The 24,369-nt window shown below is 33.9% G+C and overlaps 1 protein-coding gene across 10 annotated transcripts; it reads right to left on the bottom strand.

Moving 5' to 3' along the window:
• Positions 1–16,715: 16,715 nt before the first annotated feature.
• On the bottom strand, positions 16,716–20,667 carry LOC105763004 (uncharacterized protein At1g10890). 10 transcript variants are annotated; one of them, XM_012581016.2, is made up of 7 exons: positions 20,580–20,667; positions 20,356–20,402; positions 20,163–20,262; positions 19,829–20,045; positions 18,646–18,864; positions 17,331–17,550; positions 16,716–17,115 (listed from the first exon to the last, which is right to left on the bottom strand). In XM_012581016.2, exons 4-7 carry the CDS (start codon positions 19,969–19,971, stop codon positions 16,849–16,851), a joined length of 849 nt encoding a protein of 282 aa, XP_012436470.1. In that variant the 5' UTR covers positions 19,972–20,045; positions 20,163–20,262; positions 20,356–20,402; positions 20,580–20,667; the 3' UTR covers positions 16,716–16,848. The 10 variants fall into 10 exon arrangements, with proteins under 10 accessions (XP_012436470.1, XP_012436473.1, XP_012436479.1 ...); XM_012581019.2 differs by having other exon boundaries at positions 20,210–20,262; XM_012581025.2 differs by having other exon boundaries at positions 19,829–19,974; positions 20,210–20,262.
• Between the last annotated feature and the right edge of the window lie 3,702 nt (positions 20,668–24,369).

Below are 24,369 nucleotides of genomic sequence, written 5' to 3'. Positions count from 1 at the left end.
TAATACAAAAGGGTTAGAACAAAAGATTCAATCGTGAAATCTGACGCACGAGTACTGGCCAGAACATATGCTATTTGTACACGTGAGGATACCTCTGCAACCGACGTTATTACTAGTACTTTTTCTCTATTTAATACTGATACAACTGCTTTAATTGATCCCGATTCAACTCATTCGTATATCTACATGAATTTAGTATCTAATAAAATTTGCACTGAATTCGTGGTTAAAGTATTAAACCCCCCAATTCGGTATGTGATGGTTGATAAAATTTGCAAGAATTGTCCGTTAATGATACGGGGTTACTGTTTCTCAGCCAATTTGATACCATTTGATGAGTTTGATGTAATTCTGGGCATGGACTGGTTAACTCAGCATGATGCTGTGGTAAATTGTAAACAAAAACATATAGTGTTGAAATGTCAAAATGGTGAAATGCTTTATATTGAATCTGATGATTTGGATGGGTTTTCTAATGTGATATCAGCCATGTTAGCACAAAAATGTGTCAAAAAAGGATATGTTTCTTATCTTGCTTATGTGTTGGACACTAAAGTAACTGAATCAAAGATTAAATTAGTGCCAGTAGTCTGTAAGTATCCTGATGTATTTCCATAGGAGTTACCCAGATTACCACAAGTCAGGAAAGTTGAATTTTCTATAGATCTTGTTCCGGGGACAACACCAATATCTGTAGCACCCTACAGAATGACTCCTGCTGAATTAAAAGAGTTGAATGTACAGTTGCAAGAACTGACTGATAGAGGTTACCTTGGAGTGCACCAGTTTTGTTTGTTAAGAAAAAAGGATGGATCTCTGAGATTATGTATTGATTACAGACTGCTCAACAAAGTTACAATTAAGAATAAGTATCCATTGTCTCGTATTGATGACTTTTTTGACCAGTTGAAAGGTGCTACAGTATTTTCAAAGATAGATCTCCATTCTGGCTGCTATCAGTTACGAGTGAAAGACTCAAATGTACCGAAAACAAGTTTTAGAACCAGGTACAGACATTATGAATTCCTTGTGATGTCGTTTGACTTGACTAATGCACCTGCGATATTTATGTATTTAATGAATAGAATCTTCAGACCATATCTGGATAGATTTATGGTAGTATTTATTGATGACATTCTGGTATATTCTCGAGATAAAAATGAACATGCTGATCATTTGAGAATTGTTCTGCAAACTCTGCGTGACAAACAACTATATGCTAAATTCAGTATATGTGAATTTTGGCTTTGAGAAGTTGGTTTTCTTGGACATATAGTATCTGTTGAAGGCATCAGAGTGAATCCGAATAAAATTTCAGCAATTGTTAATTGGAAACCACCGAAAAATGTGTCTGAAGTCTGAAGTTTTCTGGGATTAACTGGTTACTATCAGAGATTTGTAAAAAGGTTTTTGATGATAGCTTATCCGATAACACGGTTGTTGCAGAAAGATGTGAAGTTTGAGTGGATCGATAAATGTCAGCAGAGTTTTGACAGATTGAAAACCTTGTTGACTGAAGCATTAGTTCTAGTTCAGCCTGAATCGAGTAAGGAATTTGTGATTTACAGTGAGGCATCATTGAATGGTTTAGGCTATGTCTTGATGTAAGAAGGTAAAGTAATAGCCTATGCTTCTAGACAACTAAAATCATATGAAAAGAATTACTCGATATATGATTTAGAATTGGCCACCATTGTATTTGCCCTGAAAATTTGGCGACACTTTCTGTTTGGTGAAAAATGCCATATATTTGTTGATCAAAAAAGTTTAAAGTATTTGATGTCGCAAAAAGATTTGAATTTAAGACAGTGCAGGTGGCTTAAATTGTTGAAAGATTATGATCTGATTATCGATTATCATTCGGGAAAAGTAAATGTGGTTGCAGATGCTCTGAGTAGAAAGTCTCTGTTTACTTTGCAAGCAATGAATACCCGATTGTCACTGGCAGATGATGACTCAATCTTAGCTGAGGTAAAAGCTAAACTGATGTTTCTGTAATAGATCTGCGAAGCTTAGAAAAGTGATAATGAGTTACAAGCTAAATGACTACAATGTGAGTCAACTCTCGATTTAGAATTTCAAATTAGACCTGATGATTGTCTGTTATTCCGAGGCAGAGTCTGTGTACCAAAGAATTCGGAGCTTGTACAGAAAATTTTGTATAAAGCTCATAATGGTACCATGTATGTACATCCAGGGAGTAATAAAATGTACAATGATCTGAAAAAGATGTACTAGTGGCAAGGAATGAAACGAGATATTTTTAAATTCGTATCTAGATGTTTGGTATGTTAGCAAGTTAAAGCTGAACGTTAGGTACCTTCAGATTGTTTCTGAGATTGTCAAACTGCATGGAATGCCAGTCTCCATTATTTTAGACAGAGATCCACAGTTCAAATCCTGATTCTGAAACAAGTTGTAGGCTCTGGGTACGCAATTACATTTTAGTATTGCATTCCACCCTTAGACTGATGGTCAATCCGAACGTGTGATGCAGATTCTTGAAGATATGCTTCAGTGTTGTATTTTAGAATTCGAAGGCAATTGGGAAAAATATTTTTCGTTAGCTGAATTCACATAGAATAATAGTTATCAGTCAAGCATAAAGATGACAACGTACGAAGCTCTGTATGGTCATAAATTTAGAACTCTATTGTACTAGACAGAGCTCAGTGAGAAAAAGATACATGGAGTTGACTTGATCTATAAGACTGAAGAAAAGGCAAAAGTGACCCGGGATAGCTTGAAAGCAGCCTCTAATTGTCAGAAATCCTATGCAGATCTTAAGCGAAAAGAAATAGAATTTCAAGTTGGCGATAAAGTATTTCTGAAAGTTTCACATTGAAAGAATTGGACCTTTTGCATATTGGTTGGCCTTACCACCAGAATTAGAAAAGATTCACTATGTTTTTCACGTGTCTATGTTACGATGGTATCGGTCAGACCCTTCACATGTTATCTCCCTAATAGAGGTTGAGATTCATCCCGATATGACTTATAGTGAAGAACCGATCAAAAGTTTGGCACGTGAGACGAAAGAGTTAAGAAATAAAAAGGTAGCTTTAGTAAAAGTCCTCTAGCAACAACACAGAATAGAAGAAGCTACCTGTGAACCGGAGCAAACTATGAGAAAGCAATATCCAAACCTCTTTACTGGTAAGATTTTTAAGAACAAAAATTTTTAAAGAGGGAGATTTGTAAATATGAGTAAATATGAGTTCGAAATGAATTATTACCCGTATATGCATGAAGTACATGAAAATTTGATATTGATGAGCTCATACATGTTCTTGGTATTTATGTGAAATACATGACTAACATGTTTGATGAGGGTATGTGATTAGGCTATTAGTCAAATTGCTTTGGATATGTATTGTATGCTTACCCTAGATGTTAATGAATGGTAAGTTAAAATTCCTGTTATACGAACTTACTAAGTTTTAAAGCTTACTCTGTTTAATTTTTCCCTGTCTTATAGTACTCAGAGGCTCATAAAGGTTGGAGGCTAGTCGGAGCTACATCACACTATCCATCGACTCGTTTCGGTATAATTATTAAACTATATTTTGGTTATAATGGCATGTATAGGCTAAAATTTGGTCAATGATGGCATGTAAATATTGAGTTGAAACTAGCCATTGGTATGGCTTGTGGTTGGTATAATTTATTTATATATATGTGTGACTTCATTATGTTTGATGTGTGTTTGAAATGGATGAATGATAGAAATCATATAGGTATATTGATGATTGGTTTGAAGTGGCATAATTGGTACAAAGATGTATATATATGTATTAGGTTAACTTGATAAAAATGGACACTTGATCATATGTATTGATATATCTTGTATGATACTTGGAATTGGCTTGATTTGAATGCATTATATTGGCTTGTAAGTGTGTTTAAGTATGAATGTAGGTGGAAGACAAATTGAGTGAGAAGTAGGCCTTGAAAATGACCTATTTTAGTCACACGGGCAGAGACACGGGCGTGTGTCTCAACCGTGTGTGACACACAGCCTTACACATGGGCGTGTGGTTTGGCCGTGTGTCCCCTGCATCTTAAAATTTGAAGAACAGAATGCTTAGAAATTTTCACACGACCTAGTATACGGGTGTGTGGCTTGACCGTGTGACCCAAGTCAGAGAGTTACACAGGTATGGACATGGATTGAGACATGGTTGTGTGTCCCTATTTTGAATACCTACACGACTTGAGATACAAGTGTGTCTCTTGACCGTGTGTGACACACGGCTTGGCTACACGGGCGTGTGTCCCCTGAACCTAGGAAAAAATTTGAAATTTTACGAAAAATTCTTTGAGTACCCGGATTAGTCCCAACTTATTTCTATTACGTATTTTAGGCCTCGAGGGTTCATATAAGGGACAATATGATTGATTATGATTGATTTTTAATATGAATGAGAAATGATATGCAATGTTTGTACTTGATCTGTAAACTCTAATAATGCTCTATAACCCTGTTTTGGCGACGAATTTAGGTTAGGGGTGTTACAGTTACTTCTCTTTTTGAAGTAGTAGGTAATCGATTGGAATCTTTTGATCAAATTTCTTTAGAGATTTTGGGGTTTTATCAAAATCTTCTTGGTGCAATTGATTCCAGTGTTATTGACTACTCAGATTCTTTGCTTCAAGAGTTACTGCCTAAACTGTCTAACGATGATCATCGTGTGTTAACTAGCCCTATTACCAATGAAGAGATAAAGTTAGATCATTTTGGGCAGGGGAATGAAAAAGGCTCTGATCATGATGGTTTTACAGTTTTCTTCTTCAAATCTGCATGGCGTATAGTGGGGCCTGATTTTCTTGAGGCTATTTAGTATTTTTTTACATCATCCACTCTCTAGGCTACCTTTAATGCTACTTCAATTTCCTTAGTTCCCAAGTGTGATAATCCTAGCTATGTAAAGGATTTTGGGCCTATTTCTTGTTGCAGTGCAGTTTATAAGTGCATAACCAAGGTTTTGGTTAATAAAATGACTCTTTTTTTGCCTGCTTTGATTTTTAATAGTCTGAGTGACTTTGTTAGAGGGCGTAGTATCACTGATAACATCATGTTGGCTCATGAGCTAATGCAAGGGTATGGTAAGAGACATATTTCTCCTAAATGTGCCTTGAATGTTGATTTTCAAAACGCATTTAATTCTTTGCACCGAGGTTTTTACTTTTAATACTTAGAGCTTAAGGGTTCCTGAAAAGTTCTTGAAGCGGATTAAAGTTTGTTTAACTACTCATCGGTTCTTTATCTCTCTTAATAGAAACCTTGTGGGGTTCATTCGAGGGAGGAAATGTATTAAGCAATGAGATCCTCTTTCTCCTTACCTCTTTGTGCTTGCAATGGATGTGTTATCCATGTTATTGGATTTTCCTGCCATAAATTCTCTCTTCAAGTATCATCTTAAGTGCCCTCGACTGCGGTTGAATCATCTAATGTTTGCCCATGATCTTCTTATTTTTTCTATGGGTACTATTGATTCGGTGGCTGATGTTTATTGTGTTCTTAAGCAGTTTTATTTACTTTCTGGATTGCAACTTAACATATCCAAAAGTGAATTGTTTGTTGCCGAGGTGTCTCAAGAGTAGTTGGCTCTCATGACTACTTGTATAGGGTTTAAAGTTGGTAGGCTATCAGTGAGGTACCTTGGTGTTCCTCTTGTTTCTCGAAAGCCATCTCAATCTGACTGTGTTACTTATTAAGATTGTGATCTTTAGTGTACAAGCCTATTGGAGTCGTCAATTTCTAGTGCCTAAGAGTGTTCTTAAGAAGGTTTATCAATAATGTCTTTGCTTCTTTTGGAAAGGGAAAGTTGGCTCGGGTTGAGAGGCTCGTGTTTGTTGGAAGGTAATTTGTTTACCTAAATCTGAAAGGGGCTTGGGACTAAAAAATGTGATAAAATAGAATCAAGCTTGTATTTTGTAGCTTATCCGTGCCTTGCTTGCAGAAGAAGGGTCTCTTTGGATTGCTTGGGTTAGTGAATATGTGTTAAAGGGTAGGGGTTTTCTAGATGTGACTCCTACTTCAATGAGTAGCTGGAATTAAAGGAGGATGCTTAAGTTGAAGCCTTTGGTTACTTTCACTTCTCAACAGTTTGATAATGCTAAAGTGAGTACTTCTCGTTTGTGAGAGGTAATTAAAACTTGTGGTATGAAGGTGGAATGACATCGTCTGTTATGGTTCCCTTTACATATTCCTAAGCAATGGCCCTATTTTGGCCATTTAGTGGGTTTAAGCATGTTGTTATTGCTTGGATGGTCATTTTTAATAGACCCCAACCCAAGATCGTTTGCTTACTTTTGGGGTTTCGATTTATACTTATTTTTTTCTGTATAGATGCTACAAAGAGACGTGATCACATTTTCTTTGAGTGCAATTTTTCAAGGAAAGTGTGGCAGTTAGTTTTGTGCCTTTGCTTTATTCATAGGGCTGCGGGAACTTGGAGGCAAGAGTTAGCTTAGGCGATATTGAAACTTAAAGGAATATTCTTTCTTGTTGCTATACTCAAGCTTGCTTGGAGTGCATATTTGTATGTGATATGGAGACAGAGGAACAAGAGGTATTTTGGTGCATCTTTCTTGACTGAAGATGCTCTCTTTGTACAAATTAAAGAGCTTGTGCAGGTTCCCTTAAGAGGAAGACCAATCAATAGAATTGATATTGTTAATGCTTCACTTTGTGCTTCTTATGGTATCATTGGTTAATTTGTTTGTATAGTTTAAAGTTACTATACAAAATTTTTTATTCTTTTGTATCAATTTAACTGCATTCTTGGATTATGAATTTCATATTTCATCCAAAAAAAAACATTTATTGATAATTTTTTTAAAAAAAATCCCTCCAAAGAAAAGAAATGGAAGAAATGAAAGGTAAAAACTTTCAAAAATGGTAATATAGAAATGACAAAAGGCTTAAGTTAAGGCTGAATACTCTGCCTTCTTCCACTTGGTTACTAATGCAGGAAAAGGCCAAGCTTTTTCTTAAGAGGATTTGGAGTTGTCTAATAAAAAGGATTAATAGGGTAACTTTGAAGTATATGCTAATTTTTTAAAAAAATTAGGGTTTTAGGCCGATTTTACTAATATTTAGAGAAATATGTCGATTTTAGAGGACGCATTTTCTGTTTCTCTCCAAATTTTTTTTTGTGTGTATGTGTTTGTGTTTGAGGTAGAAATTGTGATAGTTTTAAGGTATATTTGAGTTCACAGTGATGCGATAATGATAAAAAACATACACATTTCATCTGCCGTGTTGGGATGGAACCATCACCTTAAAAGCCCATCGCATTGTAACTTAAGCTCCCAATTCACGGTGCTAATACGGTCACGGGTTGAAGTATAACTAGGGATCCTAGTTGACGATGGTTATGCGATCACAAGTTGGAGTATAACTCAGAAGCCCAGTTTAAAGTAGTTATGTGGTAAAGGGTTCAAATATCATAATACCGAAAGAGGATGCTTTATAAACCTCATACATAAGTTTGAGACCATAATCATATGGAAAAACAAAAGGGGTTTCCAGTATAATGAACTTATTCTTTTTCTCCATCTCTACCAAAAGTAATACCCTTAACCTAACTGTCAAAAAACTGTGACATATTTGGATGCAAAAAGACTTTCAAGGGGGAGTGACTGTTGCAGTGGAGAGAAGATAAAACTCGAGTCGAGATGACAGTGGTTGTAGTTATTAATGAGTTCTTTAATCACAATCAAACAAAAGATAAGGGAGTTATCTTCTTCATTTGGCTATTCCACAAAAAATCAACATGGTTGTGAGCTTTGGAAATTCAACTAGTTGTACTTATGCATGTAAGTGTTTTCTTGATCCATTTTCTTAATGAAATTTGTATTTTTGTGATCGTTGTTTTGGCATCTAACTAGTTTGAGGACTAATTTGAGATGTTGTCAAAATTTATAAATTTTTCTGAATATGTTTTGGAATGTTCTTGATAGGGGTGAGCAAAAGTCGGTTCGACTCGAAAAAATCGAAAAAAAATTCAAATTTCGAGTTAAACGAATCGAGTTAATCGAGTTATTCGAATCAACTCGATTTTTTTTTCGAATTTCGAGTTCGAATCGAGTTGAGTTTTCGAATTCGAATAACTCGAATAATTCGAATAATTCGAATATCAAACTATAATATTTTACATTTTTACCTCAAACTCCCAAACCTTTTTACTTTTCCCTCAAAACATTTACTCCTTCCCACTTTCCCCCCAAAACTTTTACTCTCCTCCCCTCCCAACCCCCCAATCTACCCAAAATTCATTTCCCACCAAAATTTTACTCTCCCATTTATTTTTTCTCAAAATTTTACTCCCCAAAACCCTCAAAACATTTTATTTTCCCCCAAAATTTTTACTCCCTCCAACTTTTCCCCTAAAACTTTTATTCCCTTCCCATCTCACCTCCCATCTATCCCAAACCCTCCCCTCCAAATTTTTTTAATATTTTCCTCCAAAATTTTACTCCCCTATTTACTTTCCTCAAACTTTTATTCCCCAAAACTTTTATTTTTCCCTAAACTTTTACTTCTCACCCTTTACTCCCAAATAAAAAATCAAAATATCCAAAAAAATCACTAAACATAAATAGTAATAATTTTATTTATATCTACTATTTATATTATTAAATTAAATTTCACATTTTATATTATTTATATTATTGAATTGTTTAGTCATATTGAATATTTATATTAAAATTGAATTATTAATTATGCCATAAAATATTCGTGTTAAAATTTTATATTGGTATCAATTTCACATTTTATTTTTAAAATAACTTTTATTAAAAATCATATTTTTACATTTAATATATTTTTTAATTCTAAAATACATAGTGACAAGAATCAAGATAATTGAAACAACTAAGCAAGCAAAGAAGCTAACTAGTATATAAAAATTAATAAATAAATTATGAAGTGATGAAAGTTAATAAAAAATTTGATTAATGTTGACAAATTTTATTACGATGGGTGACAATGGTTACAAAGACCCAAAATTATTTTTAAAAATTTAACTCGAACAAATATATTCGATTCGATTCGAATTCCATCTCACTCGACTCGATTCGAGAAAACTTCAAATAAAGTTAGGATGATAAAATGATATTCAAAAACTCGATTAACTCAAAAATTTTCGATTCGATTCGATTCAATTTGATCGAATGCTCACCCCTAGTTCTTGATGTTAAGTTTTGAACTTGAGGCTTGATGATGGTTTTGATTAAGTTTGTAAAATGATTTATGCTGGTTTTTACATTTGGGGATTAAAATAAAATAAAATTAAAATACGCATGGTTTTATTGAAAATTCCAACATCAGTGGACTGTACGTGTGTATAAATAAATTCGACTAACATATATTTTGGGTAGAAATGGTAAAATTGCAAGTTTTGGATTTTAAGGACTAAATTGCATAAAAAGAAAAATGTTGGAGTAATATTGTAAAATGGTGATAAAATGATTTAATTGAATAAAACTGATTATTTAAGTGTTGGAATTGTATTAATTGAATGGAAATTATTTTTAGATCAAGTTTCATCTAGTTGTCGACTCGTTTTAGCAACCATTTTAATCGAGGTAAGTTCGTATAAGGATTAAGTTATTATAAGTTATTTTGTATGTCATTTTTATAATTACTATGCTATAAATGATTATATTTACAATTATACAATATCCCGGTAATATAGACCAAAATATGATGTTAATTAAATTGAATGACATAGTGCTTTGGTTTGGATAAAAAATTAAAAGAGGAATTATGGTGGGAAATGTATATTGGAAAAAGGATATAATAGAAAGCAAAATTAAGATAAATGGATTTTGGATGGATTATTATGTATAACATGGATGATGGTATTGTATTTAATAATTAAAGTGAGTTATGATGAAATTATGAGCATGTAAATTTCATGAATGGTTATAAGAGGATGAAGGTTAAAGATAAGGAATTGAAAGAGACCCGTTGAACCTAGAGAATGCTTAGGATATAAATGACATGTCATTAGAAAGTATATGTATTGGGTGTTGGTCCTGGAGGTCTTACCGGTGGTTGAGATCCAGCATGTGTTGTGGATTCTCCACAGCTCGTGTGAGTAGCATCGTGTAGCTATCGTCCTGACCCACAGCTCGTATAAGCAGGCCCACTTCACAGCTCATGTGAGCATTATTGAAAAGGAAAAGGAAACATTACATTTACATGAAAAGGTATTCCATGTATCCGATGTTATTCGAAAAGGTTGAACGGATAATAAAAGGTCAATGAAAAGGCATGTATAAAGACTTAATGTTCATATGATATGGAAAAAAATGAATATGCATATACGAGATGAAAATGGATGATAATTTATCAAATGATCGATGAAATATGCATGGAATCTATTTCTTAATATATGTAATGTTTCATAGATGTATTGTTTACTTACTATCTATTAACCATATAATTCCAATGGAAAGTATGTGTAAAGGATACATGTATGGCTGATGGATTATGGATAAAGCCTAAATGTTTATCATGTATATGCCATGAGTTAATTGGGATTTATTTGTAATGATATATTTACTAACTTTATGAGGTGATGTGTATAGGAAAGGAAGTTTGGCATATGACATGATGAGAGTAGGTTTGGTTGTTTAATTTAATATATTTGGTAAGTTTAAGTTTCGCTTATACGAATTTACTAAGCATTAAATGCTTACGTAATCGTTTCCTCTGTCTTGTAGATTATCGGAAAGCTTAGCTGGTTGGAATCTCGTCGGAGTATCGTCACATTATCTATTCGACATATTAGTATTTATGGTTATTTTGGTTAATGGTTATAAATGACATGTAATAGGGTTGAAAGGTTAATCAAGTGAAATTGCTTATCTTGAGTTGTGTCAAGCTTGTCGTGGTTAATAAGATAAATGATGGCTTGAATAATAGTTGCAAATATGGGTGAATGAACCCTCATGCATACTCCATAGATTCTAGATAGTATATAGTATGATGGCATGTTTTAGAATGGTTATTTTGGCATGGTTGGCATAGGGTTAAACTAGATTTTGTGCTTGAGATGTGGCAATATAGCTTTGTTTTGATTGAAGTTGTTTTGGTGTAAATGAGGCCCCTTTGAATGGCATATTGGTTAGCAGAAATAGGTTGATTGAATTAGTATGTTTATATGTGTTTGAAGTATGTTTAGGCCTATTGAATTTATGCACTAATGAAGTAGATTGTTTGGAAAGTTTTGGACTTTAAATGGCTTGTTTTAATGGACCAATTATGGAGCACACGGCCTGGGACACGGGCTGTCACAAGGCCTGGCTATACGACCGTGTGTCACTTATTATTTTAGGTGTGAGTATCACACGGCCGTGTATATCAAGTCAGTGAGTTACACGATCTAGCACATGGTCTGCAACACGGTTGTGTGACACAAGTCAGAGAGTTATACGGTTTATGACATGGCCTGGGACACGATCGTGTGTCCCATTGTTTGAATACCACACGGTCTGGGCTTTGTCACACGGCTGTGTGACACCTGTTTTCAAATTTTTTAACTTTTTCCCAAATTGACGTAATTGTTTTAAATTAGTCTCGAATTGTTTCTAAACTATTTTTAGGGCCTTTAAGGCTCGATTAAGGCCTAAATATATATGTGGGCTAGGTTTGTAATGAGTTTTAAGTAATTAATGTTAAATGACATTATTGTTATGATTTATACAGTAATGCTCTATAACCCTAATCTGATGACGGAGACGGGTTAGGGGTGTTATAATTATGGTCTCAAAATTATGTATAGGGTTTATAAAGCATCCTTTTTAGGTGGCATGAAACTTGAACCCGTGATCGTATAACTATCGTCAACCAGGAGCCATAGTTATACTTCAACTCGTGACTGTATGACTACCGTGAACTGGAGCCCAAGTTGCAATGTGATGGGCTTTTAAGGTGATGGTTCGATCCCCACATTGTAGATGAAATGTGGGGGCCTCTGAGCGCCACTGTATCGCCGTGAACTCAAACACACCTTAGAACTATCACATTGTCTCCCTGAAACACAAACAAAAATAAATCTTTCTATCCAAAAATTTTAACACTAAAAAAAACAATTTATGAGATAATTTTTTCTTTTATAGGGCATGGTGGCCAAGAGAGTTGATGGAGTAGGGGAAGAAAAACCCCATTTATATAGGCAACCAAGAGGAAAATTTAAAAAAAAAAATGTGGGAGCCCAGTTTGAAAATTATCCCAGGATGTCTAAAAATTATCCCAGGATTTTAGAATTTTTTCACGGGTTTGGGTTAGGGCTGAAAATGCAATGGAAGAAAACATGCCCTACAGGACGCGTTTTCGATTGAGGTGGCAGAATGTCTTCTAAAAGCACACCCATGTAGGATACACTTTCGGCCTGCATGGCAGCCAAGTTAGCTAAAAAAGTATCCTAAAGAGTGCATTTTCTTCCTTCCCACTTTCAACCCTAACCCATGAAAAATCCCCAAAACTATAACCCTAACCTTAAATTAGAGATTCTTAGGCTAGAGAATCTCTCGAATAAATTTCAGACATTACATCCAATTTTTTTAAAACGCTTCTAATAAGACGCGTTTTTTAAAAAGCTACTCAGACTTGTCATGTCCAATATTTTCCAACATTTTAAAGTTATGTTTGATATCCAGGGGTAGTATTTGCTATAAAATGAGCCACCATCTATTTGAGAACTTCTATACTGAAATTTCGAGCAAATTGTTTTCATAATGAGATTTGCATACAGAGAAATTTGTTTATGTGAAAGACCTAAACTTCAAAAATCGGCCTAACAAACTATATTAGTTCAAGTAAGTTTCGTTGGTATTTTTTTTAGATAATTCTTACTCTTTTTTTCTATATAATGTTTTCGATTTAAACATGTGAAACAAGTTATTTGATTGAAGATTAGTAGACGAATTAGAGTTATTATTTATTTTGATAGTGAAATTTGTGACACTAAAATTGGAGTCATTTTTGCATTAGCCCAATCCACGGAATTGGCTTTCAACCGAAGCATAAAATTGCATGAGCTTCGATCAAGAATTAGGAGGAAAGTGGCGAGTTCAAGCCAGAAAAGAATTTTGAGCTTGAAATATAGATATCTAACATCACTGAACCCAATTAGATATGATATATTTGAGCTCAGAGGCAACATGAAGCTCGAGGAGATGCTCGATTCACATTGCTTTAGTGGATTAGCTATATTAAAGTTATATGTCCACTTTGTTGATGTTGATGAAGGTGCTTCGAATTCAACAACAGTTTCAATTAATGTCGACCTCCATGCTGAAGGTTGGTTAGAATTTCTAGAACTCTCTTACAGAAGGCTGAGCCATGAAAGTTCTTCATTAAATGTCAATAATTTAAAATATGGAATGGAGTTTTCCTCAAAAGGTGATTTTTTTGTTGTAGTGAAGTAGTACAACATAAAGTATGGGATCAACTACCATGTTAGAAAATCCTAATAAGAAACATTTGAGGCCAAGTACGCAATGCGTGACATCAAATGTTCATGAAAAATCATGGCATTTGTGAGAAATAAAAAGAGGTTCTAGACAATAAAAAAAATATAACGCTCCACATACTTGTGTTGTCGCAGGTATGTCACATGATCATCTAAGATTAGATTCTAGCCTCATATTTGAAATTGTCTTACTCATTTTGAAATACTTATGTTGTTGCTGGTATGATAGAGGATCATCCCAGATTACATTCTAATGTGATCTCTGACATTATCTTACCTATGGTGAAAGCGAAACCTAAGGTTCTTATGTCGGTTTTGATTGCCAATATCCATAGTTAGTACGATTACACTGTGTCGTAGTACAATGCATGAGTCACAAAACACAAGGCTATGGAAAAGATGCATAATGGGTGAGATAAATCATATAATGATTTGTAGCAATGGTGTCAAATACTGAATTGATAGCCCCAAGTTCCGTAGCCGATCTGTAAAAAGGACCTGCATATTTTCGCGATTGTTTGGTTCAAGGGAAAAGAGTTTTCCATCGTTTTTTTAGACATTCAAGCAATGTATCACAGCGTTTTGGTACTATAACTCATTAGTATAAATTGACGACACATTTATGTACGAGAGATATGGTCATCGATTGTTGTTCGCTATTGCACAAGATGCTAATCAAAAATTCTGCCAATAACTTTTGCAATAACAGGAGTAAAATCCACTAATGATTGGGATTTCTTCTTAACTAACTTGAAAAGACATGTTGTGTCGCAACCCAATATATGCATCATTTCCAATAGGCGACACGTAATACAGGTCGAAATTGAATGGCATGGAAGCCTCTAGGGTCGTACACACCATAGGTATTGTATACAAAATTTAGGTTCTAGCTACATGGGTTGATATCATAATGATATTGTATTAGGATTCAAAGGACAAAAGGGTGCCACTAGAGGCACGATCGGGGGTGGAGGTTGTCCTTAAGGTTGTAGAGCTGAAGGGTTAGCTCTCAAAAACTACTTGGATCGATTGTTCATCATTTGGAAAAAGGCACCTCTTGCCTCACTTCTAGGAATTTGTGGGAACAGAACACTGTGACTGGCTCCCTGATCGAAAGTTGGGATATTACTATCTACCTCGTCAAATACGACATGATTTGTTTTGGTCGACATGGTTATTTATAAGAAAAATAGAGTTAAATTGGATCAGAAAACATTAAACTATCACAGGTTATTGTGGAATGTATTTCTAGACTCGTACGCGTTACGTTTTAGTCCTAGAATCGACTAAACCATAACTCTGATACCACTAAATGTAACACCCCTCGCCCGACTCAATCGTCGGGTTCGAGTTACGGGATACTACAGTTGTTGTCAAAAAAACTTCAACCAATTACATCGTAAATAAATCATTCAAACATTCCATCATATCTTAAACACATTCACATTATGATATATAATTAAATTCAAGCATAAATCGAACTTATGAAAGCTCTTTTATAGACTCGAGTATGAAAAATGACCAAATTGTAATGTTTTAAAAGTTTATAGAATAGATATCGATTCCCCATAAAGGTGCCGATACCATTTCGAATTTCGATGTTTTAGAAAAATAGGGATAAACACGAAAGTATTGATACCAAAGCTAAAGTACCAATATGTTAGAAAAAATCTGGTTTGAAAACGGTTTTTTTGCACAACGGAAAATTAAAATTTTGAAAATCAACCTGGTTTGTGATATTATTTATAGCAATAAACCCTAGACCGAAATCATATATATGTTTTGGATAAACAGATCCTTGTCGTTCCCGGCTTTCAATCAAACTATCTCCTATGTTATTCTTGTAACACGAATTGCTTCAAGTGTGAGTTTAAACCAATTGAATCAAAACACGGAACTAGAAATTCTTTTTTTATGTGGAAATTCTCTTCTCGAATAGACACCGACAGAACCATTATTCATGAAAATATATTTAATTATAAGAGAATTAAAGTCTTTCTATTTTCTGGCAGAATAACGATATCTAAAAGTTGTGTAAATAGCTCTACCAGTGTCATCTATTTATAAGAAAAGAATGTTGAACCCCTGTTGAATTTTAAAAGTGTATTTCAACTAAGAAAACAAACTACTTGTAATTGCTTCAAAAATCACTTGTCATGAGAAGATCCCATCGCCTTTTGCAGCAGAAGCAGTGGCTTGCACAGTGGCCATAAAGTTGTGCTTAGATTTGGGTTTAAGGAGACTGGAAGTTGAAAGGGATTCCCTCACAGTGATTAAAAAAAATGAAAAACAGTGAGGATGACAGGTCTGAAATTTTAGCATATATTGAAGACATGAAAAAGATGAGTAGAGATTTTCAGGTCTATACTTTTATGCATATTCAGAGATCAGCAAACGGAGTGGCGCACCAATTAGCGAGTGGAGGGCTTAAACTGAAATTGGAATTTTTGAAGTTGAATGGTGTTCCAGAATTCCCAAAGGAGTTGGTTGAACAAGATCGATGCTAGCTCGAGGCACCAAACTGAAACTTTTACTGTTTTGAAAGAAGGGGAGCAGAATATTGGTTTGTCTGCTGGGTGTTTTTTCTTAGAAACTGAAGGGTTTTTCTTCCCTTAATTTTGTTCTTTTTAGATACTGGTATTAATTTCATAGCTTCTAGAATTCCTAATCTCTATGCTTAATGAAGCGCTTTAGAGTAAATAGTTGGGTTTAATGTTTTGTCCCTTGTGTTTTCGGTGTATTGGGTGGCCCAAAGGCCTTGTCTTGGGCTTCTTTTCTATAATCTAGCATATATAATAAAAAAATGAACTACTTGTCTAATTAGGAGTATAGATGGCGGCAATCCAACTTAATATTAACTACATGACAAAATTTCTTTAATAAATTTTAACCTTTTTTTTCTACGTGTCAAAATATGAAACCATAACATGCCATCATGTTATTGGCCATCAATACCACATTAAATTTATTAGTTAGGTACTTAAAAAGTTCATTAAATTGACTTATAATTTCCAAATTTAAGTACCAATTAAATCCAAACTATTTAACTACCAAATTATCAAGAAATTATCAAGTTCAATTACCTCGGTATATATTAACAGAGGGAATGTAATTACAGGAACCCACTGGTTGAAGCCTTGCTTCCTCGCTGGACCAATCTTTGATTTTTATATTCTTCTCTCTTTTCACATCTTTCTATTACTCTTCTTATGGAGGAGGCAAAGATTTCTCATACTTCCAAAAACTACTTCACTAACAAATATTAGTATCTTCTTCAAATTACAATGCAAAAAAGCAAAGTTCGAAAGAAACAAAAAAAAACATATTACAACAACTAACACCACCTTCTCCAAACCAATCATTTGGAGCCAAGCGCAAATGACAACTTTGGCCGTAATTTGTTCTTTCCCAACAATTTCATTTGATTTAATCGTTCTTCCTCTTCCTGTTGTTTCTTCCTCTTCATTGCCTCTTCCTTTTGTCTTTGCAGCTCTTCTAGTTCCCGATATCGTTCCTCTTCTCTCCGCTGCTGCTCCATTGCTTCTCTTATTTGAGTTTCTTCTACCCTGTTTCTGTTCTCTTCCAGCATCTTCTCCAACTCTTCGTTCTCTTTTCTAGCTACCTCCTGTATCACATTATCAAACAAGGTTCATTACAAAATGACACCAAACATGTCCCACAACCAAAACAGTCTTTCCTTCACTCAAAATTAAAACCATGTTGTTTCTTTTTAGACTAGAGCTTCACCCTACTCTATTCATTGCATAAAAAAGAATAACAGAAACAAACAACAGACCAGCATTCACATGACTTTTTTTTTTCTTTGATATTTAATTTTACCTCTTTTTGCCTGGCTTCAAGAATAGCGGCTTCCTTTTCTTTCTCAAGTTGTGCAGCAACTTCATCATTAAGTCTTCTCCGTCCTTCCTCTAGTCGCTTCTGAATTTCCTGCTTGATTTCTTCTGAGTTCAATCTCTCTTCAACCTTCTTCTGAATTGCTTCTTCCACCCTCTTAGCAGTCTCTTCTTCTATCAGTTTCAATTCTGCTTCCTGTTGACGCCTGGGAAAATAAAATATAATGTCAAGCAAGAAATTGACACATGCATTCTGCAACTATCCATTACAAACGTCTTTCCAAACCAGACAAACACTACATAAAAACTGCTTACAAAGTCATTTTGATTTTATTTTCTCTCACACTAACTTACTTTCCTGATTCACTATGAACTATGATAAACGGGCAAACTAACCTTCATGATGAAAAAAGCACTAAAATATGCTATGCTTTTAAGGCATACCTCTAATCGAACCTGATCCAAACAAAAGAGTTTCAAAACTGGTGAACATTAGATGCATCCAATCAGATCATCAAATATAACAAGTTGACTTATAGCAGTATCTTCCTTCAGAAAATCCTGTGGAGAAGAATGCCAAGTAACTTACTGCAATTTTATAACTAATCACCGTAGTACTTCAAACCTTGCACCAAAATACATTTTTTACAAGACTACATCTTTTCATAGATATCCTCACATTTTAATGGATGGTGAATAAAAATGGTTCAACTCAAAAACATTTAGTCAGAATGGCTATCCACGTAAATGTCCAAACCAACAAAGTTAAGACACTCAGACAGGGCAGATATTTCTTTTTTCATGTTCTACAATGGTAAGCAGATAAATTCTCTCTCTCTCTCTCTCTGGTATTTCTTTTTATTTTCCTCTGCTGTACAAAATAGTCCATCAACAGGTAACATGCAGTATCAGAGGGAAGGAAAAGGGGTTTGTGCACATGCAACTGAATACTCTTTTCCCAACAGGACCAAAATAAAAGCCAAAAAATAAGTTTTGATTTCCACAAGTGACAAGACCTGACAACCCAAATAGGATCTGACTTTCATGGCTTCCTATATCACCTCAGCAGAGGAATTATCATAGGGCAATGACAAAAACTATCCAATAATATAGAAGCCTCCGATAAATTAGAACTGTAGAGAATCTAACCTCAATGTGATTGTGACCCAAAGATAGTAAACTCAATATATTTAGAAAATGTTGCAAAAATCAAGTAGACTTGGTAGAAATCAAGATATCTAAAAGAACCATGAAAAGAAAAACAAAAATAGTCTGCATAAAGAAGATAATATTTTATATACCTTTTCCTCTCTTCCTCTTCTTTTTTCAATTTCTCACTAGCATTTTTGCGCTCTATTGACCCGAGACTTGGGCTAGATGATTTATGAACAGGAGACAATGAAGAACTCCTACTTCTTAGCCTCTTATAACGCTTTGGAGTAGGAGAACGGCTTTTATGACGCCTTGTAATTGGAGAACGACTTTTGCGGCGGCGTGGACTAATAGAACGACTCTTCCGTCTGTACAACAACACAACTTATTGAGCCACAGCATTAGACTTTGGGCATCACTAGCTACATTAACTAAGAACACGGACAGCTCACCATCTTGCAGAATAAATACAAAAGCATATACAGTTACCTCATACATTGTTAAGATAAGCATTGAGCTCCATCTTTTATGACAGGAAGTAGATAATGTCAGAATCAAGCAACGAAAGGAACCCATCGACACCCATCACCTGCTCATTTCCCATCTCAAGTAAAGGGAAGAAACTGTCTTTAATTTCCTAAAGAAGGGCATGCTTCCTATAACTCTCATAGAACTCTATGTTTTGCTCCAAATGTACTTGTAGTTAGCATATTTCCATTTTAACAAGCAAAAGTACAGTTCCTCACATGTCAGGTGCCCACTGAGATGTTGATAATTTCATGGAAGAAGTTGAGCAATACACCATCAACTTTAAATATTCAGCAACACTTCACAATAAGAATGGTGGTCATTAAACATAAATCTATAATCCTGAAGGTCCTCAAGGATGTCAAGCCGTGATGCCATCTGAACATAAAAAATCACACGCATGCCAAAATGTAGACAACCAAAAGGTTCAACTGCATGGTAAAAGTGAAGCCAAAAGCACCTTGTGTACAAATTGCCAACACAATCCTCAACTGCAGCAGCAACTTCAATTTGGCACATTCAACTAACTTAATTGCACTCCTTACTGGATTCTTGGCTAGGATGCGATTCCATAACAGAATATAATTGTAAACAACAAGCAAACTAGATATTCTTTCCAGTAAAGTTGAGGGAACACCAAAATATATGCAAATAAGTATGGGCTGTGTACAGATAAACTTGAAGTATTTGTATTTCCAATCCGCATGACAACTTTCAGAGTCCCAATCTTTCTTACAATAATCCTTACAGTTTCTTTTATGTTAACAAAATTAACATAAATAGTATTAATATAAACGGGATCACCTGCTAAAAGAATAAGACGAATATGGCGATCGGCTTCTGTCCCTTCGGCTCCTCCTCCCATACCTATGCCCTGCGGGAGAGGGCGAATGTCTACGTCGATAAGAGGGTGAACGAGATCGTGATCTTGACAAGTCTCTAGGCATCTCCTATCAGTTAATTACCACAAAACTTGTTATATATGTGGTGCAAATCACACAAATTATAGCAAATGCTTCTCCTGCAAAATATAAAAATTTAAATTAAAAATTGACTTGCTAAGTCAATACACTAAACCATTTAAAGGATTTTTCTTAAGAAAAAGAGTACAACTGTATTAATCCTAAATCATATTGACCTGAAAATTCAATATTGCTGAGCTGAAAAATCAAAAAATCATCTTACTAGATCTTGTTATCAGCTTAGCAGATGAATATTTGTTTGTCAAGATCCCTTTCCTGCTATCATTTGTCCCCGTTAAACAAATAAAAGAAACCAAAAAGCAGTAAATTTAATTCATTAGAAGCAGCCCTAGAGCAGGCGTACCTTACCTGCGGATGAATATCAACGACCTCAAAAAGCCAAGCTTCGCATGAAACTGGATAGAACAAACCCCAAAAGCAAAGAGCAAATCAGAATGAAACTCAAACCCTAAATTGGAGAAATTAGACAAATACTGTGAACTTAAAGTCAAAAATAGCGAGCGAATTTTTTGATTAACAATTTAATTCCATTAATTAATTAGTCAAATTAAAGGAATAAAAAAAGTTCGTACCAGAAATTTTGTAGATTATGATGATACTATCAATTATCATCCAATATTTTCTTCTTCGCCTCTTTATTTATATCCTAAGACTAAAACCTCAAATGAAAATATTATAGCCTTTGATTTACATAAGTTTATATTCTTTATTAGGTAAAACTATCATAATAATCCTTGTATTATACTATGGATTTCATTTTGATCCTGTTACTTAAAAAATGATTAAACTAGTCCTTGTACATTCGATCAATTAGCAAAATAGGTCCATCCATTATAATTGGGATAGTTAAAACTCCTCTCCAGTCCTTCTCAATTTCAAAATTGAGCAAATTGCTCCCTCTCAAAAAAATTGGAGCAATTTAATCTCTATCAATTTCGAAAGTGTGCAACTAAGCACAATATTAATGTTTTTCGTCAATTGTACATAATATTGATTGGTATAGTAATAAATTTAGCCTTCGATGGTTACATATTTTGTCATTTTGACCTTAATTATAAAAAAACTCAACAAATTTAGCCTCAACATTTACACAAATATTGCAAGATAAATTTGTTAAATTAGAATCAAATTAACAAAATATGTAAACTTTGAGGGCTAATTTTTTATTATTATACCAATCAAAATCATGTACAACCTGATGAAAAATATTAATATCTTGATTAATTGTCTTTAATTGCTCACTTCAAAATTGGCAGTATTAAATTACTTTGATTTTTTTAAAGGAGTCAATTTGCTTAATTTCAAATTTGAGAAGAACTAGTGCAAGCTTTTTTACCAATTGCAACATTAAATTCTTATTTTGACATTTTATGTATAAGCCAAAATAGAAAATTAACCCAGTTATTAGACGTGTCCAATCAAAATTTTAAGCCCATTTGTTAGGCCCGAGCTCGGTCAAAAAAATGGACCTAAAACTTTGTCCAAGTTCGGCCCGAATAAAAATACTAAAACTCGGGTCTGGGCCAGCCTACCCGTATTAGTTTTTATATTATTTTTAAAAATATAATACATCAAAAATACTAAAAACATTAAAATAAATGTTTCCCAACAAATTAAAAAATAACATGTATATTTAAATAACACTAAGATAGGTGCAACTTAACAAGCAAATGGCTCTAAAATAATAACAAAATTAACAATAAAATAAGAGCTATACAATATCCAAACAATAACAACAAAATAGTAGCAACATAATAGTGAAATGGTAACAAAATAGTGAAAAAAAAAACAAGAAAATAGCAACAAAACGATAAAAAAAGCAAGAAAGTAGTTAAAAAAAACAACAGTTTTTTTTTTTTTTTTGCATTTTCGGGCTGAGCTGAGCCCAAGCCAAAAAAGCCTTACCCAAGGCCCGACTCATTTTCTAAACGAGCCTTATTTTTTTTGCCCAAGCTCATTTTTCGGGCCTATATTTTTACCCAAACCCTCCTATTTTTTGGACAGGCCTTCGAGCCAGGCCGGGGGCTCGACCCATGGACAAGTCTACATGTTATGAATGCTATTAAGTGATGTTCATTATAATCAACCTTTCACCTTTCATATTCATTAACTCTTCACATTTCATCTCCTTGCAACTCATTTGTTATTTATGTATTAGAAAATGAGGAGTACTACTTGTAATGATGATGAAAAAGAAGAGGAATGTAATAGAAATCCCCCTTATTCTCATCTATTATTCTTGAGTTCTTTGTATTATTATTTCATAATATGTTATTAGCATGAGCTTGCTCGATAGTATTCAATATTTCGTTGGAGAACAAGTAATTCAGACATATAACGTCATTGTTGAAGCAAGGCTCCTAAGGTATGTGATTTCTATGCATGCTTGAAAGATTTTTGAGATTTCACTATTCTTAATGAAAAAAAATTAAAAATGATGCTCATTTTTTTCGTATTTAAGTATGAATTTATATCTTATATATTTCATGGTATGCTTGTTTATGATCTAAGATTTTGAATAAGATTGAAGTATCAACAAATTGTAGTCATTTTAAAATTTTTATTTTATTTGGTAACATTTACCAAATGTACTACGTTGCCTATTAGATTATTTCTAATAGAGTCACGCATGATTTGTGATTATAAACGAATTTGACTTTTACATAGACAAAGCAAAAACCATTGTTTTGTCTAGCATTATCTACATAAAGGATTAAAAGTGAAATATCTAATTGCGAAAGATCATTTTGACTCTTGAATTGCATAATAATTTGAAAGAATGATTTGACAATTAGAAAACGATAATACTCTCTAAAGTGTGTTATGATTGAAATATCTTATGTGCTCCTGCAGTAGCAATATTATGAAAAAGACTTTAAAAAGTATTTTGAAACGATCTCATACTTTCTAGTAAAAAAGTCTTTATTGCTTGAAATGAATGTAACAATATATAACAATTATGAAAAATCAAAATATAGAGATTGTGATTCTCGTAGTAATTGAGGATGTGGTTGGAGACGTACTAATAATTGTTATCATGGTGGTTATAATATGATGTGAGCATGGGAACGACTTTAGTTCCAAACGTGAAGGTTCCAATACTTGGAGATGCATTGCACGTACCTATGGGACCAATTACGAGGGCGAGAGCTAGAAAGCTTAAGGAGGCGCTCAATGTTTTCATACAAGCCATTTGTGTCAAATTGGAACAATCTATATTTCAATCTGAATTGAACAAGAAGCATTAACTTTGCAACATTTTATCCATTGCTCAACAAGCATTTTAAGCCTATTTACTTTTTAAGCAAATTTGCATTCATAAATAAAGTTGTTTTTTATTTATTTATGTTTCATTGAATGTTTTGTTGCATTCATAAATAAAGTTGTGTTTTCTTTACTTATGCTTCATTGATTGTTGCATTCATAAATAAAATTGTTTTATTTATATTTCATTGATTGTTTTGTTGCATTCATAAATAAAGTTGTTTTATTTATGCTTCATTGATTGTTTTGTTGTATTCATAAATAAAGTGGTGTTTCTAATTATGCTTCATTGTTTGTTTTTGTTGCATTCATTTTTTTCGGTTATGTATTTGTTTGTTTAAATTATGAATTGAATCTTTATTTATAGTGTTTTGCAGGTTACTTTTTGTTGAAGACCTTTCATCTCCAAACCAAAATTCAATGGGGGAAGATTAAAGAATTCATCATTCAATGGAGATTAAATAGACCAATTTAATAAAGCATTCAAGATGGAAACTGAACATGACCTTTGGAAAACAAGTGACTTTTCAGCAACCACGTGACTTTTAGAATTCCAGTCTTGAACAGACGCATCAATGGAGAGGAGATTTAAAGGCACAAGCATTCATTGTCTGAATTTAGTAGAAGGAAGACCTAAGGATTCACATATTTATTTTTCAGATTTAAGGGACGAAATATCAAAGGGTTCACATTCATCTTAAGTGACCATTCGGCTAGTCAGAGTCCCTTTAATTGCCAACATTTAATAGTTTTGTGACTATTGGTGTGCTTCATGCATTCATGCATAATTAAGGAATTTAACTTCATGGCTGGTATTGACTGTTCTATGCCTAAGAATAGACTATAAATAATTACTCAATTTGTACTTTGGGGATTGATGAATGAATTTGCATATTGTAAGATTTCTCTCTTGAGTTCACTACACCAAAACAGACTTTTAGCGGCATATTTTGTGGCGTTTGGACGGAAAACACCGCTAAAAATCGAGCATTAGTGGCGCAAAAAATAAAACGCCGCTAAATATCTGGAATTAGCGGCGCTTTAAGAAAAACGCCGTAAAAGAACATAAGTAGCTGCGTTTTCGGTTATGCGCCGCAA

Source organism: Gossypium raimondii, chromosome 12 (genome assembly GCF_025698545.1).
Source record: "Gossypium raimondii isolate GPD5lz chromosome 12, ASM2569854v1, whole genome shotgun sequence".
NCBI classification, from domain to species: domain Eukaryota; kingdom Viridiplantae; phylum Streptophyta; class Magnoliopsida; order Malvales; family Malvaceae; genus Gossypium; species Gossypium raimondii.
Note: the sequence above shows the minus strand (reverse complement) of the source record. Positions and strands in the feature narration are given on the sequence as shown.